Below are 16,693 nucleotides of genomic sequence, written 5' to 3'. Positions count from 1 at the left end.
AAAAAAAAAAAAAAAAAAATCGTGAAGTCACTGAAGTGGGAAATGAAGCTGAGCACGAACAGTTCCAGACGTTCGACCCATGGTGCAGAGAACACCATATTATTAATATTTAATATTAGGCGCCGTCACAAATACTAAGTAGCACAAAATAAACAAACACCGTGCTATCTTCTCTTCTCATTTCTCTGCTATTTTTAACAAACAATTGTTGGGAATGGAAGTGGATGACACGGTTTGCTCAATCGACGCCAAGTTCGCAAATGAAGTCTCTGCTCTTCTCAATCCTCCTCACCCTCTCCATCTTCAGGCAACCTCTCTCTCTCTCTCTTGCTCCTTATCAAATTCTTTTTTTTTTTTTTTTTTTTTTTTAAATAAGAGGTTAATTAGGCTCACCTTGCGTTGGTATTGTTGTTTATTGTTAATGAATATATCTGTGTGATTCATTCAGGAGTATTTTGATAATGTTATATCAAGTAGGCAATGCCGTGGTATTAAAGTGAAACAAAATGGAGAGCTTGGAAAGGGTACCCTTTTTTTTTTTTTCCTATGTTTTCATTTTGCCAATTAGACAGTTAGCCTATGCAATGTAATGTGGCAGTTTCGATCCATAATACATATGCTTACTTGCTTGCCTGCTTGTGCATCTTATAATTTAATTCAATGTTGTTGGGCAATTGCTGTATTATTACTAGGAAGCACACTTCATTTGGGGTACTGTATCGGTTCATCTTATAATTTTTCAGAAATTGCTCATGTTGCCATGTTGTACCTGTGTCCGTGTCCGTGCCCGTGCTTCTAGATTATTAGCTTAATGTCCATTACCATTTTTAAAAAAATATAATTCAATTGTTACAACAAGTAGGGGAGGAGGATTCAAACCCCGATTCTCCTCATAAAAGAGACCAGGAATGCCACTTAGTGACAAGGCTCTTGCTGTACATTACCAATTGGTTAAAGTGAATTATCAATGAATTTGATCTTATCGCTTTGTTATAAGAAATGTTGCCTTTGTCAAATTGATAAGACTGCTGTTTATTTTTAATGAATTTTTTTATTATTATGAATATTGAAATGTGATAAATAACACACACACACACAAACTATAAAGCTTATAAGTACAATCAACGCAAGAAATGGCCATCGCCTGTTTATAACAAAACATAAATTACCCTCTCACTTACAGTGATCAACATAGAACATTAAAAAAGTTAATTGAGTTTTCCTCTCAAAAAGGACTTACAACTTGAAAGTAGTGAGCTTCATGTACGCAGTTACAGTGATTTTTATTTTTTTGGAATTTTGAGTGTAACCTTTTTGTTTATGGTTGTATGTTAATGGAATAGGTTTTTTATTTATGATTTTTAAATAAGTGTATGTTAATGGAATGGTTAACAGTATGCAACAATAAAAATATTTTAGGTCAGCTTTAGCAAACTTTGAAAATTTTGTTTCTAATTCTAATCATTTTTGTTCTAATGAAGATTTACTATTTCTGATTTGCATTGCAATGGTTATTATGACACATTTGACGAACTGCAGGTTTATATGCTGACTTGGACTTTAAGGAAGGAGAGCTTGTTTTGAAAGACCAAATGCTTGTGGGAATACAACATTGTTCAAACAAGGTTCTTTATATATTATTCTGATTTACTAATTTTTGTTTAACTTTTTTCCCCCTGAAAGTTAACACATTTCCTATTTTCCTTTTCACATTGCAGATCGACTGTTTAGTGTGTAGCTTCTGTTTTCGTTTTATTGGCTCCATAGAACTTCAAACTGGAAGGAGACTTTATTTGCAAGATTTAGGAGTTTCTGTGAATCATGAATCTGATCTGGAGACCTTTAAACACATACCGGAAGATTGCTGCCAAACTGATTCCTCTGAAGGAGAAGACAATTCCCTCATGAACAACCATGACAACTTGGGAAATTGTGCTTCTAGCAGTTCCAAAGAGAGATTTCCTCTCCCTAGAGAGGTTGTGGAATCATTAATGAATGAGGAATTGGTGTTGCCTTACTCCAAAGAGTTCTCCTTGCCTCCACTTGTTCGATGTGCCGGTGGCTGTGGAGAAGCTTACTACTGCAGGTAACACTATCTTTGCATGATGAAAAATCTTTTCTTGCTAATTCATGTTTTATTGAACCAGAAAGTGCAAAGCCAATTTTAATTTAATTTATATTATATAGTTTAAGAAGTTAACTGTATATTTTTTATTGTTCCACTTGATTTTATTATAGGTCTTATTAGTTAATTAGGTTATTAGTATTTTTTTTATTCAATTTTTTAGAGTCGAGGTTATTTTTGTGATACAATAATTGGGCTTTCTTAAGTCAATTAAATATTGGGTTAAGTCATAGTAGTCAATATAAGCACACTGTTGTACTCCAATGGAGATAATAGAAGTTTGCTTGATTAATAAAATTTCCATGGAAATTTTCCCAATGGTTTGGTGTTTATTTTTGTTGATTAAAAATAGGGCTTTCTTGCTTGGTGTTGATTAAAAGCAAGCATAGGTGCTGATTTGTCGATTATTTCTTATTTTTCTATCATTCAAATTTGTTGTTGCATCTGTTCCAGTTTTGTCCTGTCATTTATTTTACCACTGACTGTAAAAGGGGTTGCATTTTAGCAATAACTACCCGAAATGTAAGCAATCCAAAATGAATTCTTGAAAGGCTCTTAAGAATTTGATGAAATTTTTTTCTTAAACAACACTTTTTAGTTTTAGTGATTCTTCATTGTCTAGGATTCGCTTTTACAGTAATTAATATCTCTACATATTTTTTTCCCTTTTAAAATTGTTGTTATGCTATCAACAAGGCCATTTAAGAAAGACATGAGGTGGTGTTTTCTCTAGCACAGGCATCTAGTCTTTGACATAGCCTAAAAAGACCAGAAACAAAGAAAAATGGAAAATCTGTTACCTAATAGTTGCCATGCTTTTTTTTTTTTAAAAAGATTCTATTTCAATTTGGGCGGTGTGTAATAGTTGCCATGCTATTACATGCACAACTTTCATGCTTGTTGAGGTCTACAACATGGAGGCACATTCTTGTGCCATAACTGGCGGGAAAACTACTGGTTTAAAGCCAAACTGCAAATAAACCTGATTTTTAATTATGCAAAAATAAAATAAAATTGAGTAGACCTAATTTTCACCATATGAAACTGTTCTGAGTAAGTTTCATTTTTGAGTTTCCTTGGAACATGTGCTGTTGATAATTCTTCTTTTTAGGCATCAAGTATGAATTAATCAATTGTGATAATGTTGCCAATATTTGTAGCAAATCATGTGCAGAGGCTGATTGGGAATTGTCTCATTGCCTACTTTGCACTGGGGAGAGTTCAAAATCATTATGTCGGGAGGCACTTCTAAAATTTATGCAGCATGCTAATGGTAAGGTTCTAAACTTGTAGGTTATGTCCACCACTAATAAAATTATTTTCTCTCTCTCTCTCTACCACTAATAAAATTATTTTCTCTCTCTTTCTAAAAGTTTTTTCTTCTTGTTCTTTAGATACAAATGATATTTTCCTTCTTGCTGCAAAGGTACGTTTGTAATTATTGCAAGTATTGCTTTTGATCTTCCTATTCCTTATATCTCATGGTTTTCATACCTGCGTAGCATGAGGTTACCCCAATTACTTGATGTATGCCACTGTTTCTAAGAGTAATAGTAACAGTGGGAGGTCAGAATCACAGCCTAATACTTCAGATTCTAATTTCAGGTTATCTCTTCCACTATATTAAGGTATAGGAAGTTGAAAGTGACTCATCTCAAAGAAAGGGAGAAGTGTGCTACACCTAATGTTTCAGACCATTCTGATATATCTTTACTCTTGGAGGCATGGAAACCGATATCAATGGGACACAAGAAAAGGTAGTTGTGATCCAATGCTGACTTGCTATATTGTAATTTGAAAGGAAAATCTGTACTACCATTGCTTTTGTGAACAATAGTTTAACTATTGGAGTACTTCATGTCTTCATCACCTATAAAAAAAAAATATTGTAGTATCATATTCTTTCTTGGGGGATACATGATGTTGGCCCAAGGAATTTCCACTTTCTATAGTGTAATATGTCATGACAGCTTCCAATGCATGGTAGTTCAATTTTACCTTTTCTTCACATGGACTTGACTGGCTTCAGGATGCCAGTAAATCCTTAGAGAATTATTGGTCTATTTTCAAATTACTCAAATATAATCTGATTGTATATAGAGATCTTCCATTGAACAGAAAAATCCTGAACTTATTAATTGTCAAGGATTTGGACTTGCCAACTTGTATTGACTTAAGTTTGAATTTCATCGAGTTAACATTTCTTGAATTCTCTTCTATAATCATTCTTGTTTGTATAACTAACTTCTGTAACATTGTTTACATGCTTGTAATGGTAATATTTAATATCTTGGAAAGTTTTTGGAAATATTTTTTTATGTTCTTTTGAATATTACATTTCATTTGTTGATAGCATAGCCTGACGTGTGGGCTGTGAAATAGGCCACCACATTGTTCTAAACTTTTCTTTCCTTTGATATAGTTCTTTATCTTTTCACTTTTTTGGTATTGTTAAGACTGTATAGGAAGACACTTTTACTATTTGAAGTAGTTAGAAGAAACACTCACTTGGGTCTATATATAGGTGGTGGGATTGCGTTGCATTGCCAGATGATGTAGATTCTTCTGATGAAGCTGCTTTCAGGATGCAGTTAAAAGAGCTAGCATTCAAAGTAAGACTTCCTCATATAGATGTTGCATGTGTTGACATAAACATACTCAATTTATGTTGAGTGATTCAGTTGCTTCCAAATACAATAACTAACCTTGCTCTTTATGTATCTGTACCTCAGTATTCTAACTATTTTGGGCAGTAGACATTTTCTTTTTACATTATGAACCCCCTTCACCTCGATCTAGGGAGAAGGGGCAAGGGGTGATTGTTTTCCAATTTCCAGCTATTTTTTGAAATTTATTTTTGTCAGCTTAAAATTTTTCTTGTTCCTTTTTGGCATGTTCAACACATTAGTTCTGATAAATTATTAATAGTCCAAAAAACTTAAGCTATTAAGAAATGGTGAATTTAATTATTTAACTATTGTTCTAACACCCCTTTCACATGTATGCCTAGACTCCCCCCTTGCTCCGATACCATGAAATATTACCAATTGTCCCAAAAGCTTAAGGTGCTAGGAAAAGGTGAATGTAATTATTTAACCATTTTTCTAACAATGTATAAAGCTCATAATCAATGCTCTAGCTAAGAATCACTTTTCCAATTGATGTTGCATCAGTTTCAACACCTCTTCATAAAATTGTTAAGAGGAAAAAGAAAGAATTAATAATTAAATTGGGAAACATGGAATTTCCTATTAAAAAAAATGGGAAACATGGAAAATTCTTAATTTCTTTTTTATTCAGTCTCCACCTTTCTTGGCCTGCCTCTTATGCAATTGCTCTTGCTTCTAATTACATTCATTTTTCTTCACCATACTCAAAATTTCTAACTTTTGAGATTTTATTTTCAGTACATATGACATATCACTTTAAGTTTGGTTACTAGATAGAAAATTTCGTGCCTTTTCCATGGTTTTTTTATTTTTTATTTTAAACGTTATTTCTTTTCTGGGGGTCCTCTCTAACTCAGAAATGTTAGTCTTTGTGCTATTGACTTAGATTGTTATTTCTTAAAGATGATCTTTGCTGATGTAGGCTTCAATCTTCCCCTATATATAAATTGTTTTTTTCCAAATTTCTAGGTTGGCATTCTTGTATCCTTTTTTTGTTAAATTCCCAAAAGTTATAAGCAGCCACTAAAGGAATGGATGCAAATCTTGTTTTAGGTTTTCCTCATTATACTAAAATGATAGTGAAATGAAGATGAAACTGTCCAGTGAGTGGTAGTCATGTTTTTGGGTGCGACTCGCATTATATACCTTACTCCTAAGGTGCCAAAGCCAAACCCTTTGTAAGTGGATTCTTTGAGGGAAATGAATGTACCAATGATCACAATTATGGGTGTGAGTGTGACTAATGCAAAATATCTGTGTTCCTCAGTCAGCTACCCCCCTGTCCCCCTTCTTAGGTTTATATCATGCTGATGGCTCCTCAGGTGAAAAAGTATCGGCAGGCATTAGGGGATTCAACACTCTGCTATGAGAGAAGGGCTTCCCTTTACAGAGATTGTACCATTGAGTGTAATTTGAAATAGCACGCAGCAAACCAATTTTCTCCACCTTGAAACCCACCACATGCTATCCAAGTCCAGCACTCACTGTTTAATCAGTTTTCCTTAGAGAAGTGATCTTCAAGGTACCCTTAGCTGCACCAATCCAGACATAACTTGATGCGAGAACCCAATATGTTGATCATGCCTGGTTGTTATTGTAAAGCTTTTCATCATATAACCTTGGGGTCAGAAGTCAGAACAACCAACTCTGCCATCTAAGAACCTATTTCATCGATGGTCCTGGTCTTTTGACAATTATCTTGCAAATTTTCCAAGGAAATCTCTGGCCTATCCAGGATTTATATTGATGCAGGGAGCATTAATATCATCTAAGATTTTATTTTTTTATTGTAAAATAATTTTGTTTTTAAATTTTGAATTTGGTAATGCTGAGGGTTTTAAGGGATTTGATTAGATGTTTTGCATTTTAGTATAATCCCTAAAACCGATTTAACTGGCACTCTTGTAATGGTGAAAGGTATTACAATTTGAATAAGAATAATTTTATGATGAGTTGAGAATATGTCTCCTCCTTTGTTCTCTTTTTTTGGTGGTGATGCCTAGGGTTTGCAGGCAGATTCTAGGTGGTGAAGCCTAGGATTTTTTCTGTTGCTCCTTTTTTTCCTCTTTTATCTCTATTTTCCTATATTTTTTTGCATCAACTTGGTATCAAGAACAAATCCTAGGCATCACCACTGAAGGGTGTTTGATATCACCACCAAAAAAAGAGAACAAAGGAGAAGGCATATTCTCAACTCATCATATTCAAATTGTGCTACCTTTCACCATTACAAGAGTACCAATTAAATAGATTTTAGGGATTATACTAATATGAAAAACATCTAATCAAATCCCTTAAAACCTCAACATTAAAACCAAATTCAAAATTTAAAAAAAAAAAAAAAAAAACTAATTTTTCTTTAAAAATAAAATCTTAGATGATCTTAATGCTCCCTGCATCATATATATTGCCTTAGTTCAATACCTTTCCTCTTCCATTTTAAGATATTTGTGTTTCTAGGTCTTACCTGAGACACTACCATGTTTCCCCAGCCTCTTGGACCATTTGAATTTGAGTTTGGTAGAGGGAGTATTATTTCTTCCATGTTTTTTTGAGTCCAGAGTTGTTCAGATCTGTTAAAAGTTTGGAATCAGCTGTACTGACCCGTAGGACATACTTACATAGAGCAATTATAATCTTAAATTGTCTGTAGTCATGTATGTATCTTTGATCAAAGTGGCTTGCATAGCCTTATACAATGGAATCGTCAGGGTTTATGCCTGTCACATGAACCAAAAGATAAATTCTATTCACAACACAAGCTTAACATATCAATCTTTATTTCATTAATGCAACAAGCATCGTTGAGAATAATAGGGAGCCTCTGCTCTTCCTGCTGTGTTCCAAATTAATGATGATGATAATATATATTGCACCACTATTCTGCTCTATTCTATTTTAACTGTTCTCTTTGAATACTTTCAGTCACTGCAGCTTCTCAAGGCAGCCATCTTTAGCAAGGAATGTGAACCATGTATCCTTCCAAATGCTGAATCTATTGAAATTTGTTATTTCACTGTAATTATGTTTAATGTCCCTACCATCTTTATGTGTGAGGCCTTAACTCCTACCAAGTGTTTTCCCTAGAGATCTATGGGCAAATTATTGGCATGTTTGAACTGAATAATCTGTAAGAGTCATGCTCTGTTGCACTTTTGCTCTTTATAATGCCACCCTTATAACATGTAGAGTATTTGCAATAAAATTGATGATTGCAATGGCATGATTAATTGAAGCAAAATTGCACTATTTCCTTTTACAGCATATATGCTTAAATTGGAATCGTGTGGCGTGCCAGTGTAACTTTACTTCAAATTATTATTTTTGATAAGTAACTTTACATCAAATTCTTGTATGTTTCAGTGATTTGGTTGTAGCATCCCCAGTGGAGGATTACTTTTTATATATTGATGATCTTCCATATCCTGAAAAGGTTAGAATTTATGGCCTTATATCTTTCTTCTTCTTCTTCTTCTTTTTTTTTTTTTTGGGGGGGGGGGGGGGGGTGTTGGGGGTGTTGAACAAATAGAAAGTTTTAATGTTATTCACCTTAAAACCAATGGCAGCAAGAAGCTGAGAAAGTTACACGACCATTTCTTGATGCTCTTGGAGATGACTATTCAGTTTGTTGCCAGGGTAAGATGAACTTTAATACAGAATCTTTGTCCACATGTATAAAAAATTTTCTCTTGCGTGTTTTTTTTTTTGCCATTTAATGTTGAGCTCTCTTATGGGGGTGGTTTAGATGTGTATTCTTTAATAGCTGTTCAAGATATATGCTTTTGTAAAAGGTGTTGAACTAAAACTGATCTGTTTTCTAAATGTTGTTCAGCTGGTGGCTTGAATATTGGTTTTTGACAAGTCATTGGTTTTTATGGGAGTGGTAACATGTTTTCCTTCAACATTCAGCAATTAGGAAAAAGTAGGATTCAATGGGTCCTGTTCAAAATGTGCAGAAATGGGAGAACCGCAAAGCATTTTACTGTATTCTTTGTCAAATTGAAAACCCTGCTAGCATTGCATGCAACCTGCATCGAGTTCTATAATGCATTGCAACATGTCAGATATGGTTTTCTGCAGTCTTAATAAGCTCAGAGTTTTTAGTTTTATGATTCTTCTAATATGTCAGTTGTCAGTCTATAGTAATTTTTTTGTATCTGAATCAAATAAGATGAGCAAAAGCTACTCATATGTCTTAAATTCTGTTGCTTGTGGTTTCCAATAGAGTTTCTCTCTCATGCAACCTGTCTGTTGTGATTTTGGTTGTCTTTTTAGCAGGTTATGGTAATTTCAAATTGGAACTATCTGCATTTGTTTTTTCTTTTTCATTTTCCTTTTTTTTTTTTTTTTTTGGGTGGGGGGGAAGGTGGGGGGGTGTGTTAATAAGACGACTAACATAATTTTATTTTGTTTTAGGTACTGCATTTTTTCCTTTGCAAAGTTGTATAAACCACTCCTGTTGTCCTAATGCGAAAGCATTTAAAAGAGAAGAGGTATGTGAACCAGAAGTTACATTTTTGTAGCTTTTGAGATTATCTGCTTGAAGTTGAAAATTTACACAGTAAATGAGACTTGGTTTTGTCTTTAAATGTCCAGCTAATATGCTGTCATGTGGAGGGCAATGAATTGACATCTTTAAACTTCAGGGAACAATTATTTGATTTATTGACTATTGATGTCCAAGTTCTATCTATCTTGTTTTTACTCATAGAATTGGTGAATTTTATCCAGCATACAATATTGTAGTGCACTCTGCAATCCGCAAACCCACCTGAATTTTTCTGGGTCTAGTTTGCTTGTTTCCATTACTGGCTTTCATTTTGGTTTGGAACTTGAAAATTTTATTATCAGGATGGATTTAGGTTAAACTCCTGGGATTAGTACCAGGATTTGTGGTTTGATAAGTCTATGACAGGACCATATGCTGAACAAACAACAACAATATATTCTCCTGAATATTTAAGACTAGCCAAAGAAATATAGCAACATGTTCAGTTTATTTAACTTTTTTATAAATATAAATTTATTTGAATTACGCTGTTTTCTGGCAAGTCGGATTAATGGAAATCATCTTTAATTTAGTTGGGACCTAGTCAGGTATAAATACTTGAACAACAAATTTTAGAGTCGATTGAGCAACATCTTGAAATACAGCACATGTTATTTTTCCCATTACCAGTGGGCTGTCTGTTGAACAGACAACACCTGGTTAAATCATGCTATCCCATCACATTTTATGTGACAAGAGTAGGCTGGACATTGGGATGTGTAGAATTTAGAAACCAGCTCCTGGCATGAGCATAAACTGCTGAGCCATGACAGTGAATGCCCTTAGATTATCTGGCAACTGGTTTTAGCAGGTGGGATCAGTTGTCCATAGGTTTTACTGGCTAGAGATGAGTCCATAGGACTTTATTTTAGAGAGGTTCCTTACATTATATATATACACACACACACACATACACACAGCATGTGTGCAGTAATTATAGACATGGAGTATGTGATTATTATAGCATGTGTATAGTAATTACACATATCTCATTAGTTGCTTTGTTGACTAAGACATGTAAAACAAAGTGTTTCCTTAAGTATACCCTGGGTTAGAAATCGAATTCCTGTACAAACCTATATTGATAGGCATATGAATACATCAAGCATGATTCAGCAATGCCCATGGTAGTTTGTATTGTGCTGGGAGGCTTGGTTTCCCCTTTTCATTCATATTTGTTCTCCATTCCAGGACAAAGATGGCCAAGCAATAATTATTGCACTCAAACCCATTTGCAAGGGGGAGGAGGTAATTCATTTACACAACTTTTGCCATTATAGTTCACTTCAACTGATCAAAAATTACCCAAAATGGAAACTCCACGTGAGCTTTTATGCGGAGAGGTTTTCTAATCCTATTTGTAGATTTTTGACTAAGCACCATTTAACATTTTCAAGCATTTTCAGGTTACAATTTCATATGTAGATGAGGACCTTCCATTCGAGGAGAGGCAGGCATTACTTGCTGATTATGGTTTCAAATGCAAGTGTCCCAAGTGCTTAGGAGAAGAGCAATAACCAACAAATTGCCTACACTTAGAAAAGCTATGATACCTGTACAATATTACCTTTGAAAGAACATTAATGGCACCACATCAAGCTACCGAGATTTTTATTTTTATTTTTATTTTTATTTTTTTTCCAGATTTTTGGTTTCTGATAGCTGTGTTTTAGACAGTCCTTATTCAGAATTGACGATAATGTTGATATGTGAAATTTGAATACTTAATCTTTTCATGGTTAGCCAATTCTCTCTCTCTCTCTCTCTTTTTCTTTTTCTTTTTTGGGTAGCCTATTTAATCGAGGAATGTGGTTATGATGGAAATGTTTAAGGACGGCCATATAAATGCTTGTCTAATAAAGAATTCAATTCTACAGTAGTTTCCTGAATGAAAATTCCACATAATAGTCTCTATCTGATATTCCTATCCAGCTTCTCAATTTCTTTTCTTAAACGCTTTCTTGAGCTTCGATACCCGGTGACTTTATCTTCTATTGGCTGAACAAATGGAGGCCATAATTTTTCTTTACAGCGGAATCTATTCTCAAATGTGTGGTCAGGAATTATGGATGAGTGATTTTGGGCGTAAATAGAGGAGTTAGGAGGGGGACCTGGGCCTAGGGATAAGAGTTCAAATGGGCTCATAGAGTATCTGAATAATCTGATACCTATCTATGGGTAGTGTTGGGTTGTCTTGTTGGACTTGATCTTGGGCTTGCATGTAGTACGTCACTAAAGTACCTAGCCTTAAGAACATTTTCCTTTTTAATCACTGAGTTGGCTTGTGGATTTTATGTATGGGCTGAAACTAATTGAGGCCCATTGCTGGAGATCCCTAACTCAAACCGAAAACAACCTCTATCAACTCTTTGAACTAGAGACTCAAATGAAAGAGTCCGGGGATTCTAGTATGGGCCCGGCCTACCACTCAGATTCTTGCATGTTTGCAGGTCTCTCTTCATTAAGCCTATCAAGGTTGAATCCAATTGAGACCATAGATTCTCTGTCATGATCATTTGCTTCCAGGGGGCTTCGCGGATGCGTCCATTGGTAATGAAAGGTCCGTTTCCTTCAATCCACGTCCACCGTAGTCCAGTTCTTTCTGGTAGTTGCCAAGTTGGTTGCATGGTGAAGTTAATGATGGAAGCCAGTGGTTCATTTTGCTGGGGTGTGGGGATGATATCCGAGTCATTAACAATGATGTTGAGGGACTCAGGTGAGGAGGCTGGGGATTGTACTGGGGTAGGAGGTACAGTGTATGTATGGTTGTCCTGGCGGTGGGTTAAAGGGGATGGAGGGGACTCGGTTAAGTTTAGAGAGTTGATGCATTGTTAAGGTTGGTTTCTATTGGATTGGGCGCCTCAACATCTGGATGATTTTGGTGGTAAAGGTTTGTGATGGAAATCAAGATCAAATAACTGAGAACTTGAACTAGAATCGCCTTAGAATTAAGAATCAAAGCTGGAATTATAGAGAAAATAACTAGAGAAATGGAGTTTTTGTCCAAGTTTGAAACTAATTTAAGTTTTCATCAAAAAAACTAATTCCACTCTTACATAACAAGCCTATTTTTCATCTTTAACTACTAGGAAATAAGCTAGCTAATAGTTATATCTAGGCAAGCTATCACAACATAAGTCAAAGTTGAAATTAATGAGAATATATGACAGATCTAAGAAGTCAAAATAAGAGGCTAGCTAGTTGCCCTAAAAGGTCAAAAAGAGTGTCTGGTTATTTAGCTTGTAGAGAATGGCTAGTTGTCAATCCTAAGAGTAGATGGCGGGTTGGTTGGCTGGCCTAAGGGTAGAGGGTGGTTACATCATTCACCCCTTCATAAAGGAAACTTGCCCTCAAGTTTTGACTGGAAAATAAGGCTTCAAATGTTCACATTGAAGGCATTAGAAATGTTTAGATGAGGGGTAGTTGGACTGTGTAGGCATTGTCATTGATTTTAGTCAACACTTTGCATGGACCTACTTTCCTTGCTCCCAACTTGGAATAAGAGCCATGAGGACACCTTTCCTTAGTCAAAATCACCCATACAAGGTCCCCTTCCTTGAAAATTAGTCTCCTTCGATGAATATCAACAATAGCCATGTAGTTTGTATTGGAATGTCCAATTCTCTCCTTGACTTATGCATGGACAGATTGCATAAAATTTATCATTTCTGTTGCTCTTACATTCTCCTTCTTAGAAAGTGGCAAAGGTGCCAAATCTAAGACACTCAAAGGTTTATTCCCATACACGACTTTGAAAGGAGATGTGTTAGTAGTCCGATTAAGAGAAGAGTTGTAAGCAAATTCATCTAAGGGAAGGATGCTTTCCCAATTCCTTGGATTTTCACCAATCAAGCACCTCAAGAGATTCCCAAGACTCCAATTGACAACTTCAATTTAACCATCCGTTTAAGGGTGGAAAGAAGTGCTAAAACTCAATTTAGTTCCTATCTTGTGCCATAGAGTTTGCCAAAAATGAGCAAGGAATTTAAAATATTTTTTGGAAACAATAGAAAGGGATACACCATGAAGCTTGTGGAGTTCCTTGAAAAATAAAACACCCACATTGGAAGCATCCGAAATCTTCTTGCATGGGATGAAGTGAGCCATCTTGGAGAAACGGTCCACTTTTATGATTGAATCATTCTTTCTTTGTGTAGGTGGAAGGCCAAGAACAAAATCCATACTAATACATTCCCATGGTTTATTAGGCACTAGAAGAGGCAAATACAGACCTACATTAGTGGCTGTATCCTTTCATTTTTGACAAACTTGGCACCTTTGAACATGTCATTCAACATCTTTAGTCATTCTGGGCCTAAAGTAGTCTAGTATAAGGGATTCTAGGGAATCATCAACTCTCTTAGAGAACATTTAGGCACACATAATTTCAACCATTTGAAAAGAAATCCATCATTCAACCAAAAGTCAGACTTGGCGGGTTGCTATCCCTGCTACAATTGTTGGTATAGATTACCAAAATGTGGGTCATCTTGGTAATTCTCCTTGAAAACTTCAAAACCAGCGACCTTAGCTTGCATTTCCACCAAGAAATTAGTTCTCCTACTTAACCCATCAGCCACTTTGTTGAGAATTCCTATTGATTTTTCAGTGAGAGTGAATTGCTGCAAAAAGCTTACCCACTTGGCATGCCTCTTGTTCACATTAGATTGGCTATTGAGATATTCCAAAGCTTAATGATCGGTGTGTAGAATAAACTCTTTGCAGGACAAATAGTAACTCCAATGCTTGATGACTTGAACAAAAGTATAAAATTCCTTGTCATAGGTAGAATACCTAAGTTTTGCTTCATTCAAATTCTCACTAAAGAATGTTATGGGTTTCCGATCTTGGTAGGACATCACCAATTCCCACTCCTGATGCATCACAATTAAGGTCAAATATCTTGTCAAAATTGGGCAAGGCAAGGATAGAAGCTTTAGTTAACTTCCTCTTCAAAAGTTGGAAGCTTTCTTGGGCTTCATCAGTCCACACAAAGGACTTTTTCTTAAGACAATTGGTGAGAGGAGCTGCAATGGTACTGAAATTACTAATAAACATTCTATAGAAGGTAGCAAGACCATGGAAACCCTCACCTCATGCACTAAAAGGTGTAGGCCAATCAACAATTGTCTTAACCTTATTTTCATCTATGAACACTTCTTTGGAAGACACAACATACCCCAAGAACACCACTTGATCCATCCCAAAGCTACACTTTTTCATGTTACCATAAAATTTTTCTCTTCTCAAAATGTCAAGCACAAGTTGCCAAGTAATCCTCCCAATAGCAGCTATACACCAAAATATCATAAAAATACACAGCACAAACCCTTAATAGTGATTGCAACATATGTGTCATAACCCTCATGAAAGTCTAGGTGCATTTGTCAAACCAAATGGCATAACAAGCCATTCAAATAATCCATGATGTGTCTTGAAGGCCATCTTCCATTCATCTCCAGGGTGAATTCTAATTTGATGATACCCACTTTGCAAATCAATCTTAGAGAACACCTTTGAACCCACCAATAAATCTAGCATGTCATCGAATCTAGGAATTGGAAAACAACAATTGATTGTGATATTGTTGATAGCTCTACTATCCACACACATCCTCCAAGAGCCATCCTTCATAGGAGTTAAGAAAGCGGGTTCTGCACAACGGCTAATACTAACCCAAATCTAGCCTCTATTGTAAACACTGCATTTTGTACCCCTTACGACTCGGGTCTCCGTTCCCCAATGATAGTAAAATTCTGGAGCCCAAGGTTGGTTTAGGGTTCAATCAAATTGAAATTGACTTGAGCAAGGTTTTTATGGAAAATATAACTCTTTTATGAGCTGAATAAAACTATATAAAATAAAGGCTACGGAAACCCTAGGGCATGCGTATGCAGACACGTGTATGCATACTCGTGCTTTAGATCTGCATATGCATGCTTCATGCATGCGTACGCATACATGAGCATGCATGCGTACGCATACATGAGCATGCATACACATGCTAGGGTTTCAGAAATTATGAAAGACAAGTTTTTATGCATTAAAACTGAGGTTTGGAGTGAATTCCACATTGTCTAGGAGCCATTCCAAACCCCTAATTTTTTCAATATAAAAAGTAATACATGGTACCTTTTCAAAACACACAAAATCCTAAGGGAAAACCTAAGATTCACTAGAAATAGTGAATCAAAGAGGGAGTTTTTTCACAAAATATCCTCAAGTAAATATTCTTTTGATTAAGACCTTTTCTAATCTTGATCTTTGAGTTTTGAAGTTTACTAATCAATTTTGTTTGGTTGTGAATAGATTAATTGAGGGGAACGGTCAAAATCAAGCTTGAAAAGTTTTGTGTTTGAGGTATTAAGTTTTAACCTTTTCCTTTTCTTTTCTTTGTTTTAATCCTGCTTTTTATTTATTTTCTTGTTTTGTTTATGTTTTAACATGTTTAGTTAGCCTAGGGTTTCGTAGCTTGCTATTTTAAAAGCTTGCTAGTTTGTTAGATTTATAGTTTTTAAGTTCTGTTCTATTTTTCTATGTTGCTGTTTCTGGGTTAGCGTTTGGGCATTTATGCATATGCATGCATTCTGCATGTGTACGCATACTTCAAGTATGCATACACATACAACTAGGCTGCGTACGCAAGCTGTCATGACCCAAACCTATACTTCAGAATTTAGAACATGACCAACATGTTAATATCAAGTTTACCTCAATATTAACATGAACCAATTAAGACTGAAAGTGCTTATCAAAAATCATTTCTCATATTTCTTTTTATTTCCTTGCATAAAAGCCATAATATACAAAATTCGTAAAACTTTGAAACTTCATTTCATTTTGAATTTCGCAAGATTACAACTTGGCTGAAACTTAAAGTATTCGTGTAAATATTACATAACTAAATGTTTAGCAAAAATTTTATTTACAAACCTAACCCCAAAGACATACAATTGGGGTTCAAAACAAACTAAGGTTCCAAAATACATCTGTGCTCAAAAGGATTAAGTACATCTTGATTCCTCCTATACAATAAAAGAACTAAACTACTATACAACAAAAAAAAACTATACATTCTAACAAACAAGAATCACAGATTCCTTTTCACTTTTAATACTCTCGCTGCTTCCAAGAAAGAACCTGTGCACTAAAATATAATAGGGTGAGCTACAAAACCTAGTAAGGTTTTAAACTCCATGAGCATTTAATAAGAATGCATGTAAATCAAATATTTTACGGATATGCCAGCTTTGATAAATAATCTTCATACTATTCATTCTATTCTTAAAATAACTTATGAACTTTCAAATAAAAATATATCATTTTCCTTTCATATAATAATAAAAGGAC

General features: G+C 35.0%; 1 protein-coding gene across 1 annotated transcript; it reads left to right on the top strand.

The window, feature by feature from the left end:
* Window positions 1-11,090, top strand: LOC126695379 (histone-lysine N-methyltransferase ATXR2). The gene is made up of 15 exons (XM_050392105.1): window positions 1-307; window positions 449-524; window positions 1,540-1,625; window positions 1,719-2,086; window positions 3,286-3,398; window positions 3,520-3,551; window positions 3,731-3,882; window positions 4,650-4,737; window positions 7,720-7,768; window positions 7,870-7,924; window positions 8,158-8,227; window positions 8,361-8,430; window positions 9,211-9,287; window positions 10,535-10,591; window positions 10,750-11,090. The coding sequence occupies exons 1-15, from the start codon at window positions 215-217 to the stop codon at window positions 10,858-10,860; spliced, it is 1,497 nt and encodes a 498-aa protein (XP_050248062.1). The 5' UTR covers window positions 1-214; the 3' UTR covers window positions 10,861-11,090.
* Window positions 11,091-16,693: the final 5,603 nt, after the last annotated feature.

This window comes from Quercus robur, chromosome 8, assembly GCF_932294415.1.
Source record: "Quercus robur chromosome 8, dhQueRobu3.1, whole genome shotgun sequence".
Classification (NCBI taxonomy): domain Eukaryota; kingdom Viridiplantae; phylum Streptophyta; class Magnoliopsida; order Fagales; family Fagaceae; genus Quercus; species Quercus robur.
This window is presented reverse-complemented; position numbering and strand designations above follow the sequence as displayed.